Genomic DNA, 21993 nt, shown 5'->3' with positions numbered 1-21993 from the left:
TGAGAAGGAGCAAATTTCCATTTTCACCAAAAGTTCAGTAGCTTTCTAGCAAGCTGCTCTGAAACAATTAAAATACTGCAGAGAACCCATAATAAAGTGAGTGGTAAGAGATTCTCTGAGGTATAACCTGTCATGACTCATTTATGTTAATTTTAGGTTTGTATTCATCATTAGAATCCAGTAGTATCCTGAAAACAGAGATCTGCACTTGATGTGGTTGAAGCTGCATTTGATAAGATTACCCCAATTCTTGGATTATTTTGGTTACGGAAAGTGTTTGATATTGCATGTGAGTGATATACAAAGTATACTCACATTAGTGTAATTCCATGCTACTTGGATGAGAAGAAAAGTCTTTTATATTTGAGAATAATAAACACTTTTGTTCATGAGCAAATACAAAGAGTCCCTTACTTAAGCAATACAAATATTTTGATATAGTTTAATAAAAAATAATGACTTATGCGCTAGTGAAGTGTCAACTTTTAGATTTTGCATAAGAAATTTTCAGTGGTGCTTATTGTATCAGTTCAGTGCCAAAATCAGACATTATAAAGCACATTTCCAAAGAAAAGTAAGTGTCCAAAATTACAATTACCAACTTCATTTCCAGTGTGTGTGTGTGTGTGTGTGTGTGTGTGTGTGTGTGTGTTTTTGTAGAACTCAAGGTATCTGAAATGTTCAGAGTGATGTTATTAGGTTTGCTCTCTATCTTTCAACACCAGACCGTCTGTTTATTGTTTCTTTGAACTCCCAACTGTAATCCAAACTGATATGGAAAATGCTTCAGCTTCTCTGAATCTAAGAAATATGATGTTATTTTCACAAATGTAGTGTGGCTGTCCTGTTGCTTAATTATTGTTATGTCAGGCAATTATTTGAAAATAATCCTGGTACAGACCAAGTCACTGTGATTAATGTCAAAAGAGGTGATAACTGTTATGTTTGGCAGACTTCCTGCTTTTGCTGGAAATTCATGCTACATGTGGGGACACATTCTATAGATTCACATGTGTTTTATCTTTTGTCATAGTCATTATGAGTAATTGAAGTAATAGTGTTACAAGCAGGGTGTTGACACTTTTGCTCCTCTATTGAACTGTTGAACATTTTGTTGAAGTAAGTAGCACATACTGCGACCCTTCTTACTCCAAGTCTTGGCTGAGTTGATTAAATACTAGGGTTTGAAGAATTTGAAAGAGGGAATCAGTGTAATATGCAGGGTGTCAGGGAAATTGTGTGTCACTGGGTAGGTGCTAAAAAAATTGATAAACATAAACAAAGTCTGTAAAATGAGGGGTTACAGAATGAAAGGAGCAACAAGGTAAAATTTGTGATAGTGGAAAGTCTAAAGTGGCACACAGTGGTGTGAGAATAATCTGGAAACTAAGAATTTATTCTCTTTTATTGTTGTTAAAGTTTGTGGATGTAACTAGTTTTGTTTCACTCTTTAGTATTATTTGAGAACGTTAACACCCGATTAATGTGGCACTGATTTGTGAATAATCATATTAGCAGAGTGGGGAAAGTAGCATTATTCATCTCAAGGCATTTGGTAGGATGACACAGTTTAAAGAGCTTCTGCCTGTATAATTTGAATGTAAGTGTTGCTCATAACGTGTATGACCTGAACAGATGCCTAGAATTTCTGAACCTGTCCTGACCTCTTGGAAAAATTGTTAGATTTTGCTCCTTATGTGGATATGGAGTATTTGATTGAAGGTTTGCTTACACTGTGCAAGGCAGGGTTGAACATATTGCTTCTGTAAAGTTTATTTTTCTGCTGGTACTAGCAGTTGAAAAAAACCAACTCTGCTCAGTAGTAACAGACATTTTCCGTTGTTTGCTTTAGCTATGTCTCAAACATAAATTGGATTCATATAAAATCTATGCAGCATAATTAACATATGTAGTATGCTTTACCAAAAATTAACTAAATTTCTGAAATTCCTGTCATCTACATTTTAACATACAAATAATACCAATTTCCCTTTTGTCAGCAGAACTGCAAAGGGCTGCATGTTTTGGATTTTTTATTTTGTTTTATTGCAAAATTGCTATTGTTCGTGTTTCTTTTTAATTCAGGTCCTTCTCAGCACTTGCATGAGTTCACTGTATTGTTTTCACATTGTGCTTGGACTTGGCATGTTTATGCATTCCCCTGCTTTATTGTTCATTGGTATTTTGTGTGGTCAAAGAAAATATAGTGCACGATGTGTAGTAGATGTTTGCCTGTTTTATGGATTATTCATCTACTACTTACAAATTTATTAGTGTTGCTAAGTACAGTGTGCATTATGTGAGATGACTGAAAAGCTGTGTATAAAGTACATTCAAGTAGAGGTGGGAAGATTATTTTCAGCAATCTCTCATATTTCAAAAGTACCAGGGTACTTGTTGGAATATTTCTGTGATGGAAATGGGTTGTGAATAAGCATTTTCTTTCAGATGGTCCCTTGGTCCAGCACTTAGCATTGCTGGTTACTTTTTGAAGGTACCAGGATTGAATTGTGATGATCCCCTCAGATATTTTTGTGATGGGAAGGTTTGCAGTTGTGGGCACCCAGCCTCATGAGGCCATGTTATGAAAACCTGCTTCTGTAAAATATGCAGAGAAATAGGTACACAAGTCACCAAAGCAGTGTCAGATTGAATGACACACAAGGAGCTAGGAATTACATAATATCAAACAGACTTAGATCTGGACAAGCAGATGATTCAGAACATCTTACTCAAACTATATGTTTTGGTACAAAAACATTTTGTTGTGTACTTTTCTGACTACTTGCGTAAAAGAATTTTGGGTTTCATCAGTTAACAGCTGCATGCTTGCCTCTAAGATGCCATTCGTCATTTTGAGTATTATTTGTAGCAGTAGAAACATTAATATTGCTGCAACAGAATGACTAATAATAAAAAATCAAAACACTGCCAAGAGTTTTCAGTTCATTCCATTGTTTTCTATTTCCTGGTGTGACTTGGATCCCACATACTGTTAACCTGTGCTTAACGCTCGTTCTAACCATGAAAGAGATGTGATAGTTGCATTCTATACACTGCATAGATCAGGTATCTTTATTATAAGACTTGTAATAACACACTAATGGCAGTGTTTTGAAAGAGTTGCCAGTTTTTTTATATGCTGAAGAACTTAGTTTACATGAGAAAAAGGTTCAAAAATAAAGCAAAGAAGCCCCTACTCTTATTAACAAACTTAATATGCTGTGAATAAATGAGAGTGTAAAGAAGCAGAAAATTTGAGGTGCTTTTAAATTGAATGGCATTGACAGAATACAAGAAAATATTTTAAAGTTCATCAGGATGGAGATGTTCTAATTGTAATACTGAACTAACACTACTGCGCCTAGTAAGATGGAAAACAGGTGGAAAGGAATTTCAAAAAGTACTGGCATTAGGTTATTCTTCTCTTGTTTTCTTGACATGGTTCATTGTCTGTGTGATTTGGTGTTATTGTTTCAGCCACCCTTGTTTTCTATATCAGCAAATCATGTAGGCTTTAGTTATTGGTAAAACCATGCATTGTAGAGACTAATGAATATGATACTATTAATTAAAATGTTTGTATAATTTTTAAGTGAATTTTTTAAATGATATGTCATCCAGCATTCCAGCTTGTCTGCACATATATATGTGTCTCATGATTGTGTTCATAGCACTCTCTAAATTTAAATAATGTGGTGGCACAGCCTCTTTGGTAGGGAGCAGCTGAGTTTAAATTGCCAGTCAGCAGCCTGTGATTGTAATTTCCGTCCTTTTTTTTTCTTAATTGTTGATGTAATGCCAGAACTGTTATTTTGACTGCTAAAGGCTGGCCCTTCCCCTTCCCTTTTCCTCTGGATCCAAGTCTATGCTGGTCTCTCCGTCAACAAAACATTATGACATTATACTTTGGAAATGTTGAAATCATAAATGGCTGTCACAGAAAGAAAAGTTATCTGCGATTGTAGAGATTTTTTATTTTTTTTACGGATACAATGTGTTATCGTTATAATACTAAAGATAAAGCTGTCTTCAGTGTGACTGTTATTTTGGACACTGCACTACTTTACTAGGTATAGTCGTATTGGAGGTGAAGTGGCCTTGCCTTCCTCCAAACTTTGAATTTATAGGCTCATTATTGGAGTCTGACAGTTCAGTGTAGACTCTGAATCACTGACATTTTGCACTTCTGCAATTCATTGCCAGAAGTGGAAGAAGTGACAATTGTGATAAGTGGCATAAACAATCCCAGGACTAGCCTAGGACCAGACTCTGAACCATTGAATTTAGAGTCTGGCACTTCCCAATTATGAGCCACCTGAATAACAACCTACGCCATTTTCACCAAGTTTTGTAATTTCTGTTTGCCTTTAGTAATATTTTTTAGCTTTGGATCTGACACATTTACTGGTTTTATATTTAGATTTTTTAGATTGTGCTGTTAGTGCATATATCTGTTTGAATTTACTTAACACTGCTCACTGTGGCTATTTATTGTTCTCTGTCTTCAAATACTATGTTTACACGAATTTTTGTACCTGTTCCTGATGCCGGGGTTCTCATGCATATATGTGACACAGTTCTCATTGTGGGAATGGTAATAGCTCTATAAAATTATATTAACTGAAAACCCTATGTGATATGTGTCTGAAGGACAGATCTGGGGCTCATTTAGAATATTTAGGATTAACGTGGTTGTGCATTGTATTTGACGATTATGTTGGCTGTTTGTGACTTAGACCAACAAATTATTTGTGCTTGTTGTTTCATTTCCATACAGTGTGTTCACTCAACTTGGTAGAAGCTTTTCAGTTTCTGAACCAAAAAGGTGGTAATTTGTTTAATATCTTTTGGTAATAATGCTATCTCTGATTTCAGATTGTACCAAATTTAGTACGAATTCTGAAGAATTTAATATTGGCTGGTTATTCCCCTGAACATGACGTTTCAGGTGTTAGTGATCCATTTCTGCAGGTAAGTGTACAGTAATTTTTGTGTTTACTGGAAGCAGCTGTTTACTTTTAACTATGACTGTGTTACAGCAAACTATTCCTCCTCTTAGATATTTAAAATGAAGCCCCCCCCCCCCCCAACACACACACACACACACACACACACACACACACACAGTTTTACAAAATTTTAAAATTAAGTTTTAATCTACTATGTGATTAGTAACCTCATATTCACCCGATGACAGGCTTCATACATAACCATTATATGATGAATAAAGTGAACTTGGAAACTAATAAATGAGACAGACCTAGTGGCGATTACCTACCTTGATGAGGCAAAATGTGTAGTATGATTAGCAGAAGCACATATCAGTAAAAGGAACGCACTTTGGCAGCTGCCGTCCCTTCCACATAACACATTCCTGTCCCTAAAGTCTCTGCTTCCATGACAAACTTGTCTGCTCCACCACCGAATTTCTCAACAGCCTTTCCCAGGCTTCCTTCTTCAACTACTATCACATAGGTCTTATCAGGCTTCCTTCAACAGCTATCACATAGGTTTTATTTACAAACAGAACTCCTGGTCATTATAGTCATCTCACCCTCCTAATAGTACAGTTCTCACATCCAAAAAACTTAGAAGCATCCCCTTTGTCACTCAGTACCACCCAGGCCTCAATATACCAAGCGAGGTGGCCCAGAGGTTAGCACACTGGACTCACATTCGGGAGGATGACGATTCAAACCCATGTCCGTCCATCGTGATTTAGGTTTTCCATGGTTTTCCTAAACCACTTCAGGTAAATACTGGAACAGCTCCTGTGAAAGGGCACCCTTCCCTATCCTCCCCTAATCTGATGGGACTGAGGACCTAGCTGTTTGTTGCCCCCCCCCCCCCCACCCCCCCCCCCCCCCCCCCACACACACACACACACACACACACACACACACACACAAAGGCCTCAATACTGTACTCTGAAAAGGCTGTGACTATCTTGGGTCAGCCCCTGAAATGAGATCTTCTCTTGCTGATATCCTAACACAACCCACTGTCGCTTACGCTGTCCTCCTAACCTTCATAACAGTATAGTCTAATCTTGTAACATTCCCAAACCATTTTCCCTACCTCAAGGTTCCTACCCATGCTACCTACGCTGTAAAATCTGCCCTATACACCCAATCACTACCACCTACTTCAGACTCACGATTGACAAAGCCTACAATTTCAAAGACAGAGAAACTTTGCATTGTTGATAAAGTATCTTATGTCCAATGCATAGTGTATTCTTTAAGTATGACCACCACTTAAAATGGCTGAGCAAACGAACGTGTGTAGAAAAACAGTCAATCTTGTGGGCACCCAGTATCCTGTTGCCAAACATGGTCTACAGAATGACTTGAAGGGACCTGATTGCTACGCCAAACAGGCTTTTTGGGTTCTTCTGCCCAGTACTGGTTTCCCTGAACTCCAGAGATGGAAACTTACCCTCCAACACATCCCAACGTCCCAACACGCCGCTGCACTTGTCTCCATTGACATATTACTGCCACCTCCCTCCCTGTTATTTACTGTATTTACTTGAATCGAAGCCGCTCTTTTTTTCTGGTTTTTGTAATCCAAAAAACTGCCTGCAGCTTAGAATCGAGTGCAAAGTAAGCGGAAGTTCTGAAAAATGTTGGTAGGTGCCGCCACAACTAACTTCTGCCATCAAATATATGTAGCGCTACACAGGCATGCTTTGCAGGCACTAAGATAAATACTGGCGCCAAAACCTCTGAGTCAGTAAATAAATTTTAAAAAAAGGTGGAAGACAAGCTTTTTTTCTCCGCCCCGAGTTTCGACCACTGCATTTTCATACAATATCCGACAAAGTAAATAAAAATTCCGTATTGTACATCTGCAGCATTTCAATGTTCTATGGAAATCCGAATGGCAAGACTGTTTGGGATGTTTGTCAGTATGGCCAACTCTACAGTCTGAATTTTTTCCTACCTGTGAGAAGAGATGGTTGCTAATAGGAACTTTTATGAATTGTGAATCACATGCAGTATTGTCTTCACCATAAGAATAATCCGAATATAAACATTTTGCCATGTGTTCTTTTGTGTTTGCTGCTATCTCATTTAAATCCTGTCTGCCTAATAAACTACGAAACTAGTGTGAGACAACAGCAAACGTGGAAGAATATACATATCGTGTCATGTTTATATTCGTATTATTCTTATGCCTAATAGTGATACAGTCAGAAATGAAGCACGGCAATTGACTAGATTTTTAGATCTAAGATGACTCTAATTTCTGTGCAGAATGTAATGTACAAAAGAGGCGTCTGCAAAGATTTTCAAACGGCGAAAAATTTTAGCTAAACTCTCCTTCAGAACATCTTCTATCATACGCAGTCTATTATTTGGTTCTTGTTGATCATTATCAAAGAAAGCACCAGTGTAAGTGACAACAAATAGCAGTCTCTTGGCATTGTTTTGCTAATGAGACAATTCTTCCGCACAAAGGCAAGCCATGCTGCGAGCGGCGACAGGTCATAAACACACATTATCAGAATGCGACAAACAATGCATGACACAGTACAATAACGCATTTTCAGCTTAGAGTGACGTAAACACCTAGAAACAAAGAGAACAGCACTTATCAGATCAAAGAAAAATAAGCAATCGATTCAAACCAGATGAAGCACGTGAAAAAGGAAGGGTACCCTTATAAATACGGACGGAGCGCCTGACGCATAGCAATGGCTACCTGGTAAAGCTTAACTGCTAAGCTTACGACTCGAACCAAACTACTGTAGCTGTATCATCATTCATTCGACCTAAATTGTGTCTCATATTACAATGAACCAACTTTGTTTCGATTTGGAGGCCTAAACAGGTGTGGCTTAGATGCGGGAAAATTTTTTTTCCCTCGATTTCGGCTTAGATTCGAGTGTGGCTTAGATTTGAGTAAATACGGTATGTTTGTGTGTGTGTGTGTGTGTGTGTGTGTGTGTGTGTGTGTGTGTGTGTGTTTGTGTGCGTGTGTGTGTGTGCATGTTCACTCTCGTTTCCCTAATATGTCTCTACTTCTCACTCTTACCATTACCGTTTCTGGGCTGAAGCAGATGCAGTGCTTACTACTGTACTATCTCTGATGTCCCTTGTCCCTCCCTCGCTCTTTGTGTACCTACACCTTCACAATAGGGGGCCTATTTCATCCTGGGGTCTGAGTTACTTGCCTCCTTGTTTTAACCTTCCCAAACATACCCTTCTCCCCTCCTTGAATAAGGAACTATTAATTCTGAAAGCTACGTAGTGCATCCCTTTTAATTTTATTGTTCCTCCGTGGTACTATAATTTCACGCAATGGCAAGTGATTCTGTCATCACACAAGGAATAATCACACTAAGCTGCTATGTTTACTAAGAGCCACATAAGTAATATGTTGTTTTTATTGATTGTTTTAGGTGAAAATACTTAGACTTTTAAGAATATTGGGCAAAAATGATGCTGAAGCCTCAGAAGCTATGAACGATATTCTGGCCCAAGTAGCAACAAACACAGAAACAAGCAAGAATGTGGGAAATACCATTTTGTATGAAACTGTGTTGTCTATTATGGATATAAAGTCAGAGAGTGGTCTTCGTGTGAGTGTTCTTTACATTATCTGTGTACTAAGTAAATAGTGCAGTAAAATTTGTAGAGCAATCCTTCAGAATGTTATAACCACTATCTTTTCAAAGGTTTCAATTTTTTCAGGTATTGGCTGTCAACATTTTAGGAAGGTTTTTACTGAACAATGATAAAAATATCCGCTATGTTGCTTTAAATACATTGTTAAAAACTGTGTACATTGATACAAGTGCTGTACAGCGACATCGAAGTACTATTCTGGAATGCCTAAAGGTTTGTAAGTTGTGTACTGTTTTTCATAATACTCGTGTAATAAATGGCCATTTGTCATATCAGTTAGGACCAATATTTATTATACTTTAGAGCAGTGATTGTCAAACTGCAGCCTGCAGGCCACATGCAGCCCAGATCAAATACTTATGCTGCCCATGGTTCTCAGCTGTATTTTACAATAATATGCACAAACTACTAACAGACAAATCAAAATTGTCAACTAACATGAAGTGCTTCTGAAGAGTGTAGTTTTCTAGCTCGGTAACAAACAAACAAACAAGGTCAAACAGTGGAAAATTCAGGATGAAATAACAAGAATATTATGAAAAGGATAAATTAATAGTCACCATCTACAGCAGATGTTCAATCATAGACAGGCACACAAAAAGACTGCTATAAATTTGAGCTTTTGGCCAAAAGGCCTTCTAAAGTGCGAGAAAACACACACACACATTCATGGAAGCACAACACACATATGACAACTGTTCCTGGCCACCCGACTGTGAGCAACTGCACCTAGTGGGAGAAGCAATCTTGAGTGTGGGCTGAGGAGGCTGAGGCAAGGATAGCAGGGTATGAGAGGGGGAAGTTGTAGTACCGCTTATGGGAGCAAGCAGGGAAGTGATGCAGACAGGGTAAGGTTGCTAAGTGCAGTTGGGAGCTTTGGGGAGAGGGGAAGGGAGCAGGAAATTAGAGGAGGAGAAAAAGACTGGTTGGGTGTATTGGTGAAATAGAAGGTTGTGTAGTGCTGGAATGGGAGCAGGGAAGGAGATAGATGGGTGCAGGACAAGGGACCAGTGTAGATTGAAACCAGAGGGGTTAAGAGAACATAGGATATATTTCAAGGAGAGGTCCCACTTGTACAGTTCAGAAAAGCCAGTGTTGGTAGGAACGATTCAGATGTACGGGCTGTGAATCAGTCATTGAAGTGAAGTACACTGTGTTGGGCAGCTTGTTCAGCAGCTGGGTGGTCCAGCTGTCTCTTGGTCAGAGTTTGTTGGTGGCTATTCATGCAGACAGATTATTAATAGTCATGCTCACATGGAAGGCAGTACAGTGGTTTGCAGTTTACTTTATAAACCACTTGATTGTTTTCTCAGGTAGCTCAACCTTTGATGGGATAGGTGGTTATTTTGACCAGACTGGTGGACATGTGGTGGTAGCATGTATGGAACAGGTTTTGCATCTAGGTCTATTACAGATGTATGAGCCATGAGACAAGGGGTAGGGGCAGGGGCAGACAAGGATATTGTGTAATTTCGATGAGCAGCAGAATACCTCTGTGGGAGATATGGGAAGGATAGTGTGTAGGATATTTCTCATTTCAGGGCACGACAAGAGGTAGTTGAAATGCTGGCAGAGAATATGAGTTCCTCAGTTCCAGTCCTGGGTGGTATCAAGTCACGAGGGGTTGCTCCTTTGGGGTTGGCCAGTTGGTATGTGCAGGGTGGTAGGTGACTGGAGAGACAAGGCATTAGAAATCTGTTTCGGTACAAGGTTGGGAGGGTAATTTTGGTCGGTGAAGGTCTCAACAAGACCCTTGATGTATTTGGAGAGGGACTGCTTGTCACTACAGATGCGACAGCCATCAGTGACTAAGCTGTATGGAAGGGATTTGTTGATATGCGATGGGTGGCAGCTGTGGAAGTAGAATCACTGTTGGTAGTTGGTAGGTTTTATGTGCATGGAGGTACTGATATAGCCAACTTTCCAGTGGAGTTCAACATAGAGGCAAGTGGCTTGTTATATTGAGGAGGACCAAGTGAAGCAGATGCAGAAAAGGGTGTTGAGGTACTGGAGGAATGAGGATAGGATGTCCACACCCTCAGTCCAGATCATAAAAATGTCATCAATTAATCGGAAGCAGGGGTTGGGGATTTTTGGTGATTAGGAAGGATTCCTCTAGATGCCCAAGAATAGGTTGGCATAGGATAGTGTAACGCAGGTGCCTATTGCTGTACCACAGATTTGTTTGTAGGTGATGCGTTCAAATGTGAAATGGTTGTGGGTGAGGTTGTAATTGGCCATGGTGACCAGGAAGGAGGTTGTGGGGTTGGAGTCAGTCAGGCATTGAAAGCTGTTAGTGTAAAGGGAGGTGGCATCAATCGTGACAAGCGGGCCGCCGCGTGGTAAAGGAGCAGGAACTTAGGAGAGTCTGTGGAGAAAATTGTTCGCGTCTTTTATGTGGGAGGGTAGGTTAGAGTAATAGGCTGAAGATGTTAGTCTATGGGATGGTTTGGGTGTCCTGGGTGGTTGGGTTTATGGACTAACAGAAGCATGTAGAGAAAAGGAGTATAGGGAGTGGAAGAGGGGGAGAGGGTTTCTGGAATAGCCGAAGGATTTTAGGAGAGACTGGAGATCCTGTTGAATTCCTGGAATGCGGTCACTGTGGCAGTGTTTGTAAGTTGTCGAATCTGGCAACTGGCGGGGTCCTTTAGTCAGGTAATCCCTGCGGTTCAGAACCACAATGGTGGATCCTTGGTTTGCAGGTAGGATTACAAGTTTTGGACCAGCTTTTTTTTAGGCACCAGAAGAAGGAGAGAGGTTCTTTAACGACTCCAGCTTGATTGAATTTGGGATACTGGCAAAAGGTAAAGCCTTTGGAAAGGTCAGATGCTTCTGTGTGTCTAAGGCTTTTGGAGGAAAGTTTCAGGACCCTGTACAAGGTCTGATTTCTGTATGGTGGTGGGAGTGAGTTTCTGAGGGTATGGTAAATGGAATAGGTCTACAAGGCAGGATTTATTGGCTACAGAGGGGGAGGGGGGGGGGGGGTTGGAGGCTGTTGTAGTGATGGTGGATAGTGATGGTTCGAGGCAGGGGTATAAGGTGAACATGTTGACATTATGCATGGTGCTCTAGTTCCAGGAGGGAAAGTGTTTCATTGCGCGAGATGGAATGTAAGAATTTGGGTTTGCAGAGTAGGAAATTTTTACAGATGGCGAGATGGTATTGCAAGGAGGTTGGCTCATGATTCACATGGTTTTGCAGTACTAGATTGGTGGGAGCTATGGACTGGCAGAATCTCGATAGATGGAGGTCATTGTGGAAGGAGGGGTTGCAGCTGTTGATGGGTAATTTAATGGTAAGGCCATTTGGGGGATTCCACTAGCTAGGCAACAATGCAGGAACAGTATGTGGAACTGTGTTCTGGCTAGGGATACAGAAACTTTTCTGTATTGGCACTGATGGAAGCAACGAGTATCGATGGTGAAGGATAAAAACTATGCAAAAATACATGGGAAAAATCAAAAAGGATGTTATGGATGAAGCGTGGGGGGGAAAAAAGATGAAACGTTAGGGACTAAGACCAATACCAAAAGGCAACAATGAACTAAAATCAGTGTGAAAATCAATAAGATCAAGAAGAAAAATAAATAAAAAAATGTTAATGCAGAATGCATGTGGTGGGCTCACTTCCATATATTTTCACATATTATTTTCCCTACCTTCCCTGTGCCACCTGAACATGTTGAACCTTGACCTACCAACACCCCAGCTCCCTTCCAGTCATATTAAAGATGCAATGAGCAATAGTGGAAAAAAGTAATTAGTTGCAAGCCACAGTAATTAACAGTTTTGTTTCCGTACTTAAGTTTCCGTTAGAATTCTAATGAATAAAAATCCAGATTCGCGAACAAATCTGTAGCTTTCTTACATGCCACTGTGTGTGAAGGCTAATGAAAATGAAAGGGAAAGGGCTCATCAGTTTTCTGTCAGTTTAGAAGTTTGAGACTTGTGACATTAGAATAAAGAGGACATTTAAATGATGTCACATAATTTTTTTACTTATACAACTCCAGACGTCGCATAAAAGTACTGTGAAATCAACTTGAGGGACAAAATACACTGATCCCAGATGTGTGTTTATACTGACTCAAAATGGTATAGTTACTAATGAGTCTCTTCCTTTCCTGGACCTTTCATATGCACATGTCAAGTGACGTGAACATTATAAAACTATGCACAACAGGTGAACTGTACCTTCACAGGGATAAGGTGGACTGGACTTAGATACACAAACTGCATTCTTTCTTTTATTTATTGAAAATTAATCAGCAGCACTGAATTCCATTTTTCGCATTTGGACGTGTGGGGACAGTCATTTGGTGAAATTATGCCAGTGATAAATCTCATCGTTGACCCTTTATTATTCCAGTCAGTGCCTAACCTTGACTTCCGTGATTACATCACTAAAAATCTAATTGTTGTGAAAACGGTGTGCACCAAGACTCTACAGCCATGAATACATCCTTCAAAATCTAATTGTTGTCAAATCAGCTTGTGGTAGTTTAAAATTCACATTGCCTACATTGGTGGATTTTAATATCATAAACTCGGCTGATAATTGTCTGCGGCTGCACAACAATGAATATTTGATGAAGGTGTCGGGCAGAGCTTACAGTTGTGAATAGTAAATTTTTGTTCTGTACCAGTTTCGAATATAAATTTCCATTTGTAACGGGTGTTAACATTTAATAGATTCTGAGGGATAACACATGTGTCCAAAACTGGTAAAGAATAAGTACTTAACACTTGCAGTTGTTGTCTGCATCTGACCCCTTCACGAATCAAAAATATGCAGGAAAGCTTACAGTAGGTGTACAAAAAGCTGGATGGTCACTTCAAGGCTCAAGCTGAGTGTAGGAGCAGGTAGGCTTGTCATAGGGAGATGAGGAGACATGATAAGGGGAATATTTACATGTTTACCTTCCAGTGCTGACAACTCACAGGTGTGTGTGTGCGTGTGCGTGTGCGTGTGCGTGTGTGCGCGCGCCTCAAGCCAATCACATGCTGCAGTATAAATTTCAGATGAAAGCAACATGGATTTGTGGATGTGCATTATATAGGTCATCTTAAAATGCGGTACACAACTGTAGCAATAAATATGAAATTAAATTAGAGACATATAAATACAAAGTAGAAGAAAAATGTCATTCTGAACTTTTAGTAAAGATTTATGACTATGTCTCTTACTGGATAATGCAATATTACAGAACAATTACTGTTATTAATCTGTTAATCAACTCCTCACAGGCAACACACCACCACTTCGTCAGGTGATTTACAGTGTCACAACTTTGGGGTTGCCGAGGGTAGTCAATAGAAAGTGTTCAGAAAGCTACCGACTTTTTAATACTCGGTACTTGAGGGGCTGGTGGCCAAAGAATTGTGCCATTACTACAGCTGGTGACTTGGGGGCTCTTAACACAGTAATTTATGTAGGTTACAGATTAATAATAAAATTGGCACATATTTGGATTGATGTGCCAGCCCACAATATCAGTATTGGCTGGAAGGGGTAAAGGTCACATAATTTCAAGCACCCTCTTAAAGAAATTCATTTGTGTTAATGTTTGATGGGGGAGATTTAGTTTGTTGCATAAGTATACTGAGTGCTAGATGAAACTCAGATTCCTTTTTTTTAACAAGAATCTTTTAAAGTGTTGATGTGGTTTTACCAGCTGTTTACTTCCATTGGTACCGCTTCTTGCTTACATCTTCCACATTTAGATGACAGTGTATGTTACAAATGGCATAACACAATCAACAAAAACCTTGAATTAGTAAATTAGATGCTAAGAAAATGAAATCTTTTGTGAATAGTAATTCACATTTCTGTCCTTCCTGATGTCATAATTGACTGATGGTCATTCTTGTAATTTGCCATATTCCCATTGAGGTGTTGAAAACTACTGAATTGTTAAAAGAGCATAGACATTCATTATTTGAGTAAACTTTCATCAGATCTCTCCTACAGTAGTTGGCAGAGGTTGTGTCACAGCACTTTTTTTATATATACAAAAGCAGATATTTTTATATTGGCATTTGCTTTGGGTAGCATCATCAAATACACTATTGATCATAAAGATCATCAAATAATACAATAAATTAACAAGAGATCCATGGGAGAAGTCTTCATTATTAGTCTGTTTTTTCTAGTTCTGTTATTTCGTTGGTAGGTCTACTTGTCTAATAATATGAATATCACTCCTTGACGGAGGTATTTACACACTCAAAAGACTACTGCCCCCTCCTCCTTTTTATTTTAATCAGTTTATGATTAGTTTGGATCGGTTTGATGTGGCCTACCGTGATTTTTCTCTGTTCGGTTAACACAAAGCAACACTCATACTCAATATCCTCAGTTATTTTTCATGTGTTACGATCTTTCCTTGCAGTTTTTCCCCCCTACAGCTCCCTCTAGTACCATGGAAATTATTGCCTGATGTCTTAACATCTGTCCCACCATCCTGTTCCTTCTTCTAGTTGATACGAATTAATGCCTATGTTTAATATTAGTAAATTTTTTTTGGTGAGGAATTTGCCCATTGCCTGAGCTAATCTACTTGTTACATCTTTTTTGCTTTGTCCATCATGTTATTTTGCTGCTGACGTTGAAGAATTTCTTATCTTCATTTGCACCATAGCTCCCAATTTTTATGTTATATGTATCACTAATCTCATTTCCTTTGTTCCTTAATACTTTTGTCTTTCTTTTGTTTAACCTCTATCAGTATTGTGTGTTCAATATACTATAATAAAATTTTACAGAAATAGGCTTACTTGAATCATTTAACAAGTTTGTGGAAACCTATCTTAAAAACAGCTAAATTTGATAGTACTGAAGTTGATGGAGATGGTTTTAATACCCAGAAATAGCTTTATATATCCAAGATTTATTGCTTCTCAGAGATCTGAATTGAAATGATCTCATTTACATCTTCCACTGCTAAAATATGCACAGCACTACCTGACAGATGATGGTAAACCCATAAATTGTGTTTGATAAAATTTTTAAATCAGAACTGTGTTAAATCTTTCAGAGTCCATAGTCCAGTCAGTAAAATAGGAACCTTTATAGGATTGCTTTGTTGTCAGTTTATCTGTCTGTTCAAATGTAAAGATTCTTTTTTTCTCAAGAACAGATTGAGGTATTATCAAGTTGAAATATATGCCAAATACTAGTCCATGATCCCATGGAAGTGTAAAAAAATTTCAGCTTCTAAGTCAGTACAGACTAGAGATATTGCCAGGTGTCACACATCTTTTGATACAAACTCATTCATCAGAAGCTTTAGAAGAACTATTTACATCCATGTCGGGCCTGGTGACCTAGTGAGGAAGCGTGTGCCTGGATACCAAGAGGCCACGGGATCGAATCTCAGTCGGACAATGGATATTTCAGTGTTGGTTTTAACCAGCCCTTTGCCTCTCAGTGATGTGACACATCATCAGAAACATTTTGTACAGATTCCACCTTAAACAGACTTCACGTCTCCTTTGTCCAGTTGGATAACTGGGTTAGGCTAGAGACACCCAAGTCACCAAAGTGATGTCCAGTAGAAAGACTTGCACCAGGCCATTGAGCCACATGAAATTATTATTATTATTATTATTATTATTATTACTATTACTATTATTATCATTGTCATCGTTATCAACAGCATCATCATCGAAATCGAATTCTTCTGATAAATGAAAGATGTTATGCAAATAACTCGGTCAGCTTCTCCTTAGGTAATTTCTGTTGTTCCAGTAGGCTTTTGTTCTCTCCAAGAACCTTATTTACATTCTTCTGACCACTTTGGTCTGTATTATTATTATTGTTGTTTTGATTGCTCTGATGTAACTTCCCATTCGTCTGTTTTGTGTTTGGAGGTCCCTCTTTCTAAAATGTCGGTCTGTCGTATGCTTGCGTTTTTGAGGTCCTTTTGAATTTCGTTCAGCCAAGGTGTTGAATTTTTAGTGATGTTACGTAATCTGTTATCCTTTTTGTCAGCCGCTTTTCTGGAAGAGTATGTTGAGATTACCAAAGAATTTTGTTCACCTTTTCTTAATGCCAGGTTTGATGTTTGAAAACTGTTCTGTTATTTTGATTGATTGTAGCCTGTAATCTTGTTGCATATGTCCTGTTCCTCAAATTTTCGTAATGTGTTTTTTATTTTTTCAAGTTTATGTTTCCAGTTAAGTGTCAGTGTTTTGCTTTCATAGAGGACTGTTGGCTTTACAACTTTGTTGTAGTGAGAAATTTTTATCCGTCTTGACATGGATTTTTTGTTGCAGAGATTTTTGACTAAGCCTAATGCTTTTTTTTTACTTTTTTGGAGGCGATTTTGTTGTGGCCTGTAGTTCAGTGACTTCTCAGAGGTATTTAAAATTTGAGACCCTTTTGATTTTACAATATATTGTTTTCAGGCTAGCAATTTCTGTCCTTGAACATAAGATTTTAGTTTCTCGGATGAGAATTCTAACTCTACTTTTTCTGCAGATTCTTTATGAATCTTGAGCCATTTGACAGCAGTCTCCTCATCATCTGTAAGTGTTGTGAGGTCACCCGCAAATATGAGGCTGGTATGTAAAGGTTGTTTTTGGTAAGCCCAGTAGGATTAGCTTCCAAAACCATTTCGAGGATTCTTTTTAATTTTCTTCCATGACCTTGTCTTGGTCGTCGTCTCCTCTCACCTGCCTGAATGTTAAAGGATTTATGTAACGTTGCCACCCAGCTGGAACCTGAGAGCTTTTCATCAGTAGTATATGCCAGCAAAGTCTGCATTGATACAACTTAATGCTGTTTGTTCCATAGTTATCAACATTTTATATTTATTCGTGTAGAAGCTTCTGTCATTTTATCATTTTTTGTGAGTGTACGGAAAGCTTACTGTGATTTTAAGTATGCAAATACCCATTTTCATTATTGTCAGCATCTGTGTCATCGTTATCTTACTGATAGCGCCACATTTTCGTCAAGTGATAAATCATGTTTATCTCTAGTTGTTATTATTTTGTGTAAATTTACAATCACAAATGTAGAACTATTTTGAAAAAAATATTCATTTTACTCTGTTTTAGGATCCAGATGTGTCGATTAGACGACGGGCACTGGAATTGAGCTTTGCCCTAGTGAATGCAAATAATATACGAACTATGATGAAAGAACTGTTAATTTTCTTGGAGAAAGCAGATCCAGAATTCAAGGCACACTGTTCATCGAGCATAGTACTTTCAGCTGAGAGATTTGCACCAAACAAACGGTGGCACCTGGATACTTTGCTCAAAGTGCTTGTTGCGGTTAGTACAGCTGCTACATATCATTAGAGTTTCTTCAGTTGTTGTGTCTTTTCTAAACAAGTTGAAGCTGTCTGGTTTTTTTACATTCATTTTAAAAGCTTGTGCCACTAATGGAACTCTTTCTATTGTATTTTAAAATAAGTGGGAGTTCTGTTTCTGAATTCTATTGGAGGAATTTTACAAGTCAGTTTTACTATTAACATAATTTTAACTGTTGGATTCTGCATTGGCACTTGGATGGTGTACTGAACTAAAAACAGACTTGTGGCTCTATTAAAGTGAACAAGAATTGTCGTGTCATCTGGAGTTGAATTATCTTACAAAATGCTAAGGGTTTCATGGACTAAGAACATTTAATAGTTGATGCCTTAAGGTATTACAACAGTTTGAAGCAAATTCAGAGCAAATAAAACAACAGATTTAGATTACACTATTGAAGAAAATACGACATAACAGTCTAATAATACATAACCACCGCAAAGTGAGAACTGTGTCGTGTGTTTGTGAGGGTACAATTTTATAGTACAGTGAACCACCAGCAACAGCCGTTAAAAAGTAAGTAGTATTATTTTGAATTAGTCAAACAGAAGCAGCAGGCGCATAGTAAAGATGTCACAAATTAAGTGATTAAACACTCATTGTTCAGCAAATGCTTATTTTTTTGCTGTGACAGCATTAAGTATATTATCAGAAACGGTCACAGGCTGCAGGAAAGCTTCTTTGCATCTCCTGCCCTTGACACAGGTGTAGATAGCGTACCAAATAACTGATGCAATATTAACAGTAGCACACATCTCGACACACACAACCCCACAGACACGCAGGCGCACACTCCTGTAGCCAGGCAAGATTAATTGAATTAATCTTTCCATTGCCTTAGGAATGTGCGTTTAGGTGTCTGTGATTGTGATGTGTGAATGTATGTGGTATTTCTAGAGAAAGAGCTAGAGCATGAAAACTAGTGTGAATGCTATTTTCTGTTTGTTTTTGTCCACCATACATCAGTCCACTATAGGCGAGTGCCTTTCCCTTATTTTACATATTGCTCCATCCAGGCATTTCCCTTATTGTGAAACAGTATTAGAGATCACTCAAGAAGTTGATTCATTTAGAGGTAGGAAATAATCAGAGCTTCCCTATTACTACTGTTGGCAAAAATTTACTACTGTACTCAAGGTCAGGGCTTCATGTGACACTGGATTTGGATGAGCATATCTGCAAACCTTTCGTCCTTCCTTCAGAAATAGGAGGTAGGAGGATATTTTTAATTTATATTTAATTTGTGTGTATAAAAATCCTTCAGTACAAATTTCAGCATCTTGTAAGTATGTGTTTCTTTTGCATATCAAATATTGTTAATGTGCAAATATTTCATAGTTTAAGTAAATCATTTTGCACTTTCAGAAGTTTCATTCTTTGTTTTCTCATTATACTGGAGCAGTCAGATGAAAACGAGTCAGCTGGAAAAATAAGTAATCGCCATAACTGTGAATATATGTATCTCATTGTGAAACCAGACGGTCAGTTCCTCCATGGAAAAATGTTTGCAGTTCCCTATGAAACTATGATTGTACCCAGGCACGCACCTCTTCATCCGAAGCAAATTGAAGGTCATGAATGTCTTTCTCCAGTGCTCCAAAAATATGTATATATCATCAGGGTGTTGTCAGCACTGTGTGGAGAATGTGTAATGGCTTGTTAGCGGAACTTCTGCAGTTTAATTGGAAAAAAATCTGCCAATTAAACGTCCACCCACATGCTGCCAAAGTTGTTTCGACTACACTGCAGAAGTTCGGCTGGGAAGCCCTCACACATACTCCATACAGTCTCAGTCTCTCGCCACGCCGTCTCCATATTTTTGGAGCCTTGAAAAAAGATACAGTGAAACCCCACTTTTGCACTTTTCATGGGGCTTCGAAAAAAATTGTGTGAAATGCAGGAAAATGTAAAATGTGAGAAATAACGTTTTAAGCTGTAAAAGTTAATCGAGGACACCCCCTTGCACTTTATGTGTGATATATGTATATAACAGGCATCAAAAGATGTGTCGGGGACTTGCTTATTATCTAATGAAGGCTTATTATCTAATAAAAACTGCTGATGTAACTGGAACTGATAAATGTCTGGGAAGTAGGAACATTTCACTCAATTTCATATGTCATAATCGATGTTTTTGGAAGCCTGCAGCTGTCATTCATTATTTAAATAATGAAATACTGCACTAGTTACATATTTTTTCATGCTTAGAAGAATTTTTCTCGTTGTCAAGTGCAAATATGTACGTATGTATTTCGTGTGGTGATTGAATATTTGTTATTCTGCATATCTTGCACTGTAGTTGTCTTGTTGAGGTTATCACGTACTGTGCCTCATCAGTTTTGTAGAAATCCACACACACACACACACACACACACACGCACACACACACACACACACACATTAACACAAAACTGTCACTCACGTATCATCATATCTTTGTGTAACAAAAAATACTGCACTTGACAATGAGAAAAAATTCTCAAAACACATTTTGCTCAACATGAATAAATTATGTAACTGGCACTGTGCTTAAACTAAAAACATTTTAGCAACGCAAAGTGAATGAAGATGTCAACTAGCGCTCCAAGTGGCCATACGCTGAAACACGCTAAATGTGGTTCGACTAAGGTGTCTTGATCACAACAAACACAAAATTGCGTTTACACAGTAGAAACAGTTTGGAGATGGTTGTGATTGGTCATGATATCTTCATTCGAACTAACCTAGTTACTACAATCAGCCACCATGCCAAGTAGAGCTTGGTAGCGGCAGGAGATACGAGACGAATTGTTCCAACTATTACAAATCCACCAGTTCAAATACGCTGAGTACAGTGCCCTGGTGTCAAGAACCACGTAATATTAGTAAACACTACTGGATGACCAACATCATACCAACATCGTTTTTTCTCCACAAACATTTTTTTGTAATGTGTAAATCACGGGAAATTATAAATATGTTGACGCAAAATCGGGTGCAAATTAACATTGTGGGCATAGGAAATTTGATGGGACCGATAAAAAAAAATGTTGCAAACGGTGGGAAAACATTAATTCCGAGAATGTAAAAGTGGGGCTGTACTGTATTCATGGCCCTTACATACTGTTTTCCATCTGTCTTGTCTTCATTTGACTGTCCCTTATAGTAATGAAACCATGAGGGTGTGTACATTGAATTTTATTGATTATTAATGACTTGCCTATTGAGTCAACAGGGAAAAAAAATATCCATTTTTATTGTTGGTTTTCAGTTTTTTACTTTCCCGTGTTGTTGCATTGAAATGCAACAGTGATTTGACACTGAGATATGTCTGTTAAGTTGTGATGCTAATGTCCTTCATTCTTGAAAAACCTAAAATTGACAGAAAAGGTATATTTTGCTACAATGTACTCAGAAAGAGCAGCACAATCAGCCACTGAAGGAAGTTAAGTTTCTTACAGAAGTGGGAAGGTAGAAACTTGAGTCTTCAGTATATCTGCTGTGAAACAACAAAAAGGAGGAGAAGACTGATAGATGGACACTTACCTTTCTTCGCGTGAGACCATTGTAGTAGTAAAGCATAATGGTGGTTAAACTTTCTTTGAGTTGAGGTGAAATCAATCTGTATTGTCTTTTGGACCATGAAGAACATCTTTCACAATTTCTTAATTGGTATAAATTTATTAATGGGAACATTTTCTTTAAATCTCTCTTTTCAGGCAGGTAATTACGTCCGTGATGATGTTGTCTCTTGTACCATCCAACTGATCTCGGAGTCAACATCTCAGCAGGGCTACATGGTGGAACAGGTGTGGCGAGCACTAGAACGTGACACACAAGATAGACAACCACTTATTCAGGTAGCAACGTGGTGTATAGGGGAATACGGTGATCAATTGCTTTATGGTCCTCCCACCACAGAAGAAAATACTGTGAAGGTGAGTCCGTAAGTGCTGCAAAGTTATTGTTGGTTATCATACTTTAGATTATGCTATTCTTTCCCATTGACGTGCGTACACGGCCCTGACAGAGCATTGCTTACCATTTGGTGGTAGCA

At 38.4% G+C, this 21993-nt stretch overlaps 1 protein-coding gene across 5 annotated transcripts in view; it reads left to right on the top strand.

The window, feature by feature from the left end:
• Positions 1 to 21993, top strand: part of LOC126473556 (AP-1 complex subunit gamma-1) — a 188498-nt gene that overhangs the window by 115666 nt on the left and 50839 nt on the right. For all 5 annotated transcript variants that reach the window (XM_050100703.1, XM_050100716.1, XM_050100697.1 and 2 more), the window contains 5 exons: positions 4879 to 4974; positions 8411 to 8590; positions 8703 to 8849; positions 17700 to 17918; positions 21656 to 21874. In XM_050100703.1, coding sequence (XP_049956660.1) covers positions 4879 to 4974; positions 8411 to 8590; positions 8703 to 8849; positions 17700 to 17918; positions 21656 to 21874 — 861 coding nt within the window. The remainder of the gene's footprint in view (positions 1 to 4878; positions 4975 to 8410; positions 8591 to 8702; positions 8850 to 17699; positions 17919 to 21655; positions 21875 to 21993) is intronic.

This window comes from Schistocerca serialis, chromosome 1 (genome assembly GCF_023864345.2).
Source record: "Schistocerca serialis cubense isolate TAMUIC-IGC-003099 chromosome 1, iqSchSeri2.2, whole genome shotgun sequence".
Lineage (NCBI taxonomy): Eukaryota > Metazoa > Arthropoda > Insecta > Orthoptera > Acrididae > Schistocerca > Schistocerca serialis.
This window is presented reverse-complemented; position numbering and strand designations above follow the sequence as displayed.